At 44.0% G+C, this 9,786-nt stretch overlaps 1 protein-coding gene across 1 annotated transcript in view; it reads right to left on the reverse strand.

Moving 5' to 3' along the window:
• Positions 1-9,522, reverse strand: part of tmcc3 (transmembrane and coiled-coil domain family 3) — a 22,467-nt gene extending 12,945 nt beyond the window's left edge. Inside the window, exon 1 of the mRNA XM_062517515.1 lies at positions 9,337-9,522. Within this exon, the coding sequence (XP_062373499.1) occupies positions 9,337-9,417 (81 nt within the window). The 5' untranslated portion in view covers positions 9,418-9,522. The remainder of the gene's footprint in view (positions 1-9,336) is intronic.
• Between the last annotated feature and the right edge of the window lie 264 nt (positions 9,523-9,786).

Consider the following 9,786-nt stretch of genomic DNA (forward strand, 5'->3'; position numbering starts at 1 on the left):
ACTAAACACATATGGTCCTTTTCACCCCAAACACTTTAGGATGAACTTCACTAGCTATTTCTCACTTTCCTCTATCTCTGCCTCTATCTTTCTCTATCCCTCCATTCCTTTACTCTACGCCCCAGCTATCCCTCTCTTTTTCTCTATCTGTCCATTCCCTGCTCTACACCACAGCTCTCCCTCTCCTTCTCTGTCTTTCTCTATCTCTGCATTTCTCTACTTTACACCACACCTCTCATTCTCTCTCTCCTTCCCTGTCTTTCTCTCTCTCTCATTTTTCTACTCTACACCACAGTTCTCCCTCTCTCCTTCTATCACTCTATTCCTCTACTCTACCATACAGCTCTCTTGCTCCCTCTCTCTAAATCAATCTCTGTCTTTATTCCTCTACACCCTTTTCCACGGCTGTCTGAGTCATCTTCTGGAGAGGAAGTCTCACTCACACACACACAGACACAGACACAGACACAGACACAGACACAGACACACTGACACTGTATTTTTAATGTCTCCCAAACACACACAGAATGAGACTGTATTTCTACACACACACACACACACACACACACACACACACACACACAGACACGGTGTGAAACTGTGTGTCTCACAACTCTCAAATACACACCAGCAGCATAATTTATCCATTCATACAGAGGAGAAAAGAAGAGAGGGGAGAGGAGGAGAGAGAAGAGACACGGCTGAGGCCATCTCCCTCCATTCCCGCCTCGGATTAGGAATAAGCAGACTGGTGGAGAGGGACTCGGGCTAGAAATGTCAGAGGTGGCACTTTGTGTGTGTGTGTGTGTTTCTGTCTCAGTGTGCTCGTGAGTATGTGTGTGACATATACGATTATAGCCCTCCTGCTCTGGCCTCCCTGGATTAAGGCTATTACACAATGAGACTCGTAAGTGTGTGTGTGTGTGTGTGTGTGTGTGTGTGTGTGTGTCAGACAGCGAGTGAGCAGAAGAGAGGAACAGGAGGAGAGATTAACAGCGCAAAGAGAATGAACAGTGAAGAGAATAAGAAGAGGAGATTATGATACATGCTACTGTGGTACTATCAAAGCTGCCAATTACAGGAAGTGACCTCGCTCTGATGTCATAAACACACCGGGCACCGTAGCATTCCGAGGCTCTGAACATTCCGTGGGCATTGCCTGCTGTCATCTCCAGGTCAACATAACACACCACACGCTGAACCTCAAACCAGATGCGGTGGATTTAAGATAAGGCCCGTTAAGTCAGTGTGTTTGTGTGTGCGTATTTGTGTGTGTGTGTATGTATGTGTGATAAGTACACTGTGATGACCAAAAACACAGATGCTAAAAAAGTCTTATCTTATAAGATGGCTTGTCTAGGGCCAAATCCTGTGCATCTCACCGCCTTTCACCATCACAGCACCACATAGCCCAGCCAAGCCCAACGACAGGATGCATAAACAAGTCAACGGTAATTTGCCATATCACTCTGTATCTCTTGGACTCTAAATTCAACCTCTACACAGTAATCCCACCACTGTACTTTGAAGTGTTCCGTTCCAAAAAATCTTTAAGACTGAAGGCTAACGCGCACCAGACACGTACACGGCGCGCCGCGACAGAAAAAAATTAGAAATCCATTGTGTTTAACGTAAAGCGAGTAAAGCCCACTGGAAAAGTCTGCCGTGCAGCAGCCACACAGAGATAGAAAACTACTCTAAAATCCTGCGCGTCAAGCCCAGACCGTCGAAACGCCGTGTCCGGTGGGCGCCGGGCTTGAGGCTGTACACAGAATGTAAAAATTGTCTAATTTCTTCGAGCGTGCTTCCCTAGTATCACGTCTGGTCCATTTGATTATAGTGGAGGCCAACAAACCCCTGGTCTAGACTCTCTGTATGGCTGAATTTAATAGTGTAAGTGTTATGGTCCCATTTTGATCTGAAGACAGAGAGACAAGCTTCAGACACTCAGCAATTATCAGAGTAGAGTTTAAGCGACTGGGGCCATATTGACACTCACAATAGTGTTCAAATCAACTCTGAAATTGGCCTTAATCTGTTGAATCTGTGCGTTCTGAGCATGCTCAGTTAGTGTCACTGCTGATAGGCTCAGTCCCCAGAATGTGCTCCTGTGTGAGTGGCCCAAGATGCCCATTACTCTTCTGTGTGTGTTTGTGTGTTTATATGTGTGTGAATGTGTATGTGTGTGTGTGTGTGTGTGTGTGTGTGCATGTGTGCTCCTGTGTGAGTAACCCCAGATGCCAGTTACTCTTCTGTGTGTGTTTGTGTGTTTATATGTGTGTGAATGTGTATGTGTGTGTGTGTGTGTGTGTGTGTGTGTATGTTTTGCGTGTATGTGTATGTATGTATGTGTGTGTGTGTGTGTGTGTGTGTGTGATGTGTTTTGCATGTATGTGTGTGTGTGTGTGAGCTGATGGACACAGTCCTCACCATGTGCTCCCCTCATGAGTGGCCCAGTCCAGAGAGAGCACAGAGGCTGTTACCCTTCTGTTTATGTAAGGACAACACCGTTTGTGCTGTTTCCAACACATTGCTTTTTGTTATTCGTTGCACAATATGGGTTGAAAATAACACAAGGTGTGTCGGAAACGACACAAACTGTGCTGTTCTTACCTTAACATATCAATGTATTATTTCCACTTCCAACCCATCCTTTTTGAGAGTGTAGATTGAATAACCACCACCATAACCACCATATCCTATAGCTATAACCTATATACTGTACCATATAGTGAATAACCACATACACTATACACTATGTAAAGTATTAGGCTATGTAGTAAATGAGTAAATGGGACGTTGTTCCAAAAACAAGTGAAGTCCCACCACATGCCCGTGGTTGACTCTGACTGGACCCTCTGGCTGACTCCAGCGTGTATGTGTGTGTGTGTGTGTGTGTGTGTATGCTTGCAGGATAAAGTGGGTCTGTCCCTGACCGCAAACTGTGCTGATTCAGGTCTCCCCCCCCCCCTCCCTGGATAGGCTCATATATCGTTATCGCTGTGTTAAACCAACAATTCCAGCGGAGGAAGAGGAAAAGCTCACTCACTTACCTGCCACAGAGGTGCTGATGTGATACTATCACAATATTTGAGCAACACAGTACAATATTGTTCCTATATAAAGAATATGTGTGAATGTGTTGCCCAAATATTGTGATAGTATCACATCATATTGTGTTACAGTACAGCCAGTATCACGATTCGATTCTGTGATGCACTGTTTGTGATTTCTTTCTTCTCTGCATTATTTTGCAGATTTTCCCCACAGAAATGGTTTGCTTACCATTTTCTATCTCACCGTCGCAACCAAGGCTGCTATTATACCCCACCTTAAACACTGTCTCAAAGAGGCAGACGGGAGACACTATGCCCAACCTTAAACACTACCTTGATGGGCCGGTCAAAAGACACCATTCCCTGCCTTAAACACTACCCCACTGAGCCAGTCAGGACAGGAGACACTATCCCCTTAAACCTTAAATACTACACCAAAGAGCCATTACGGACGTTAATCCACATGCTTCCTGTTTCCGTTATCAGTGCCCCTATCAATCAGTCGGTCAGCCTTACGGCTAACCATTACCCTTAGCCGGTGTGGTCACTCAGTGGCGCTCCTTAACCCCTTAGGCTGCTCAGATTTCCAATCACCTGTATACTAAATCCTGACTCCCATTACTATTCTAGCAAAACAAAGCTTAGCCAACATCCAGACAGACAGACAAGCCACTAAAGTCACTCCCTAACCATTTACCCTCAATCAACCAGCCTGGATGTGATGAGGCACCGGGCGTGAGCGCGACTCTATCGCTGTTCCCTGAAAGAGTTGTGACTCAGAATCCTTCCTGTAAATTTACTGTGTATCTCTTATGGGCAACACTTTACTTGTTGAAGGTTATGGATGTGGTTATGGTTATGCTATTTAGCAGACGCTTGTATCTACACCTTCATCATGACACATAGAGACTCATTAACTATAACTCTAACCCTAACTTGTCATGACAAAAAACGAATGACACTTATCGACAGAGGAGTTTATGACTTGTTTATGTTTATGCTTTTGTTTTCATGACAGTGTCATGTCACGCTTCTGTAGATACCATCAAGTAGTAAGTTCATTCATGAAGATGGACCCATTATCTGGTCTATGCATTATGTAGATTTAGATTAGAATGACTTTCTAGACACCTCTGTTACTTCCAGGTGTGACTCTTTCAGTCAATAGATACTGGGTGCATGAGAATAATGGCTTTCACACCATACCATTGTCATTGACTAGCGTTGTAATGGTGTAGTTGACCGAAGGGCTCGTCTTATGAATAGTAAGATGACCAAAAAACAAAAGGTTACTCAAAATGGCGCAACAGCAGGCTCACCCCCAAACTCATCTGATGAGATTCTGAGAAGCGCTCCCATACAAATCAAAGGACCACCAATTCACAGAGAGTTCTTACAACAAGGAAGTTACGTCATTTCACAAGCATGTATAAACAGAATGCACAATAAGTGAGACACTATTCTATTAGCATAACATTTGGCCAGGTATCAAGATAGGGTCGTTCTGATCAACGATCCCCTAACACCCCCCCACCACCCCCACCAAACACACACAGACACCTTTTGTTTGTAACCTAAGTTTAGGATACTTCAGTTCTTTGTCTAGTAAGAGATATGGGTGAATCCTCCAGGTGACGCGTTTCCTGATTTCCTGATTGACGTGATTCCTGATTGCATTTCCTGATTGACCATCATCCTAACTGATTAGTCTCCAGATATCTGTGGCATCAGAATAAATACAATCCTCCCGCTGCCACAACCTCATCCCCAGGCTCCTGAAACTGTGTTGGGACATGGACAGTACAGTGTCAACAGCGAATGACTATGAGAAAGACGTGTTGGACAGTGTACGCTCCTTCTGTCAAAAGTGAAGCCACAGGAAGAGGACGGAAATAAAACAGAGATCTAAACCAGATATGGTCATCTCTGGGCAGACAGACAGGCCTGGACAAATGTCTAATTATGCACAATGCTCTGGTTCCTGAAAGCACTTCGCTACACTGCACAGCCTCAGGCTCCAGTTTTGCCAATACGAACGATAGACCACTGAGTGCTGTGCCCTCTTGTTTTTCAAGCTTTTTGAGCACCAAAGGGAAGGGTTCAAACTCAGCAAGCACACATACAGATGGGAACATAACTCTACACTGTACTCTGAGTGGCTTTAGGGAACAGTGCGCCATTATGAAAAGCTTTATGAAAAAAATATGAAATAATACTACTACTAATAATACAATTATAACAACATATCAGACAATAGCCTAATATGTAATAACATATTTGTATATATACAAATATATGGTAAAAATAATAATCAGCTTGTAAAATATGCACACATCTTTGCATTGCAAACTAATTCCTCTGTCTGATGGTCATAAACACGAGCCTCGGTCCTGTCTCTGAGAGACTACCACAAACATTTACCACTAAGTCCGATCCTCTGCCAGACCAAACAATTACAGCTCTCTTAATCCCCATCTCTTTTACAGTAAATCACTATAAATACACAGTGAAGCTAACACTAAAGGGGCCCTTTCTAAGTGATCCACAAGTAGTAGCCCGCTTCTCTGTGTATTTGTTTGTGTACACTACACACTCTATTTTCCTACGTACATGATCTGTAACTACTATACAACACTAAACATCAATACCATTTTGTTTCAATACAGAGAATCCATGATCGCTTAATATCAAATACTCACAAGTATACCTAATCATTCGCAATTCTTCACGTTTTTTAACAGGGACATACCCAGCACAGCTATGATGTGACAATGGTGCTTGTTGTTGACAGAAACATCTAAAAACCATTACAAATACAAATGATGGCTTGATTCTGTAGTACCTGAAGGTATTGTAGACACAAACATCCACCAACCATTACAAATACAAACAGCAGTCTGACTCCACAGTACCTGAAGGCATCGAAAATCAATTTGGAAAAAAGTGTCAGCTAAATAAATGAATAAATAAATGTGAACGTAAATGAGAAATATGTTTAAAGTAAAAAAATAATATAAACCATATATTTACATCGCCGTACAACTCAGAAACAAAGCCCTCACGGCGGGGAGAAGGACGACCAATCATGATGATGTCAGGGTTGTTTCGAGGCGTAGCCTTTTCCACTGTGTGTATACTAGTCAGTCCCAGAACATTTTTTCATGATGACACAGCGCAACCTGTTACACCTTTAAAGAACCACATCCTCACCTTTAGAATTATATAGTGATGTGTGCGCACGCACGCACACACACACACACACACACACACACACACACACACACACACACACACACACACACACACACACACACACACTACATCTAATATTATGGAAACACAAACACTATGGTCACAGCTATTCCTGGTTTGCCAGAGTTTGTTCTGCATGTGCTGACCTGCATATGAAACCACACCCAAACTGTAAACACACACACACACACACACACACACACACACACACACGCATACAGTACATACACACACATACTTGTGCCAATAACACCTGACCAGAAATACATGAAATTTAATTTAATTCATCAACACAGTTGTTATTGCAAAGGCTGTTTGAAAACAAGACGAGTGCAGACAATTACACTGATAAATATAGGATCACATAGTTACAGGACTTTTACCACACACACACACACACAAACGCACACAAACACACACACGCACACACACGCACACACACGCACACACACGCACACACACACACAAATAACATACACAATACAAAAAACACTGACAGACTGGTACAACTTCAGTTTGTCCCTCTGTCTATCTCACTCACTCTAGTGACTCTGCCTCTCTCTCCTCTGGTCTCCCTCTCCCTCTGCCTCTCTCTCCTCTCGTCTCCCTCTCTCCCTCTCTCTCTCTCTCTCTCTACCGCTCTAATCCCCTCTCTCCAGTGCAGATTAACAGCTCTGTCCTTCAGCGTGAGTGAGAGGGATGAGAAGTGTCCCAGCTGGTGTGAATGGGAAGTCTGTGCATGTGTGTGTGTGTGTGAGAGAGAGAGCGAGTTCAGTAATCCTGTCAAAGCAACTCCACATTGGAGGTAATGTGATGAAAACGATATGAAAGAGCACACACACACGCACACACACACACACACACACACACACACACACACACACACACACACACACACACACACACACACACACACACACACACACACACACACACACACACACACACACACACACACACACACACACCGTGAGAAAGCGAGAGGGAGATACAGTAACTTTACTACACTGCATAGTTGTCCTCTTAACATTATTCTGGGACATGTCACTAGTAACCTGTGTGACACTTAACACGTTTCCCATTGATTTTTGCCCATATCTTTTAACCAGCCAAAGCTATTCAGTCTGATGACTAGGGGCTGATGGTGGCAAATACTGTTTCTGAAGACCAACCCCGACAATGATTTACCAGTAGCGCTCCAAAGCTAGCTAAGTGAAATGCCCCAATAACCCCGGGCTCTCTCACATGGGAGAGGAAACTGCCATTTCTAGTTATATGAGCTTGTGTGTTTCTATGTGCGTGTGTGTACAATATTTAATTAAGCCAGCAATCAACATCCGAATATTCCACATTGGCAAGACAGAAGACACATGGACACATAAACACACTCTCTCACACAAACACACACACATACTGACCAGACACGTATACACTATACACACTGCTCACTGTTAAAATTCTGGCACCCATTCAAATTCTGGTCAACAGTCCGATATGCCATGACACCAGCTTTCCTGGAAAGCTAGTACATTTAATCCACACTCTTTCACCCTCCTCTCTCTCACACACACACACACACACACACACACACACACACAATACTACATTGGCAGGATTCTGTGTGTGGGCACTGCAATCTGGGAAACCGGATCCCCTCTGTCATTTGAACCAAAAAAAAAAAAAAAAAAGACCAACAAAACTGACAGAAGAAAAACTCAAACCAAACTGTAAATAGGCAACTACTCAGAGCAACATTGTTTATTTTTCTTAGCAGACGCTAAAACCTAAACCACTTACAATGGCACTAATTGGAAAAAAAAACATACAAATGGACACTTTAAAGTAACAGGCGGAGACAGGGGAAGACCAAAAGACAGACGTGGAGCGAGAGAGAGAGTGAATGAATGCGCGAGTTTGATGCGCGTGTGCTATCCGCATTCAACCATAGGGCATTCATCAAGGGGGGGGGGGGGGGGGGGGGGGTCCGTGTGTTACCGTGACAACGAGCGAGCCTGCTGCTCAGTAGGCCACAACAGAATGCCCTCGCGCCCCGTCCGTCCCTCCGATACGACAAGTGCACCGCGTGGTAGTGTGTGTCTATGAAATGTATGGCTATGTGAGTGTCTTTTTGAATACAGACCATTTTACAGTTGCATTCCAAACAAAGCCAACACATTTAGAGATAATCGGTTAACCATTATGATTGGGATTTAATTTATAAATAAAGACTCTGACAGATATCAATTACTGCCTGAATCAATTTGCACGTGCAGGCTCGCAAACAAAAACTCCTACAAACTCACTCAGAGTACAGACGGGCTGTTAGTCCCGGACGAGCTTACAAACGAGTGGGCTGAGTATGAATGATGAATGCTGCATGCTTGGCATATGTTGGAGTGTAGGCGTCCACCTTCAGCGAGGAAGTCAGGGTATAGTTGCCTGCGTTCCGCTATGAGGCACGCGCAACCAAATCAACTTCAAATCAAGCGCAAACAGCATGCATGCCCCGGCTCACACAACCGGCCTGACCAGTCTTGATTGCGTAGCCTACTCGGTTTTGGTCTCGCCGGCATCTGCTCCACAGTCGTGGTTTGTAAATACAATGGTCGCTCACAGCTGCTGTCTTTAACGGCTATAAATTAAAGGCAGACAGATTCCCAAGGCTTCCATTTAAGCCGGTAGGCAAAAGCCAATTAAAGTTTTTATTTATACGTGTTTGTCGTAGGCTTCCTCAATGTTTAATGAGTCATCTCGACATATGACTTCAGACATTGTACATAAACAACAGTTGAACAACCCAGCCTGAGGCTGACTGCAACCAGCAGATTGGTGTTGTCAGTCCTAGCCTACTGTAAAACATTGGGACGGCTTTCCTTCGAATGGAGTAACATTATATTAGGCGAAACCTCAACGTTATCTAGCAGAGTGTGGTCTTACAGAATTCGACCAAGCCAGGGGTTCAGTTACGACTACATCTGCATAAATTCCATGGTTGACTGAAACTCGGCACAAAACGGGTTTAACCTACCATTCGGTCGCAGGTGCTTCGGTTTCTGTCTCGCTCAACTTCGAATGAACTTTTCTCCCCCGTAAAATCCACGCTGGGCATAGTCTCGCGGATCGCCCCAGTGATGTGGCACCTGCTACATCCCGATCCCGGTCTCGCAGCTCCAGCCCGCTCGTAGGCTACGGCTGGACACGCTGGTCTCTATAATGATAATCCGGTCGATCTCATCCAGGACACAAAACACACTGCACGAGACTCCTCCTACCTCGCGCTGGGGTGACTCTGGGGAGAGGTGGGCGTGGTTTCAGGCAACACAAAGAATGGCCTTATAATAAATAAGTAATTACCTACTTATAAATAATCCCATCGAAATCATGTATAGAAAATGTAAGAATATACAAAAATAACCTGTCATCCAAAAGTATGTCTACTATTAAAAACATAACAATGAAAAAAAAAAAAACTTAATGA

This window comes from Sardina pilchardus, chromosome 17 (assembly GCF_963854185.1).
Source record: "Sardina pilchardus chromosome 17, fSarPil1.1, whole genome shotgun sequence".
NCBI lineage: Eukaryota > Metazoa > Chordata > Actinopteri > Clupeiformes > Clupeidae > Sardina > Sardina pilchardus.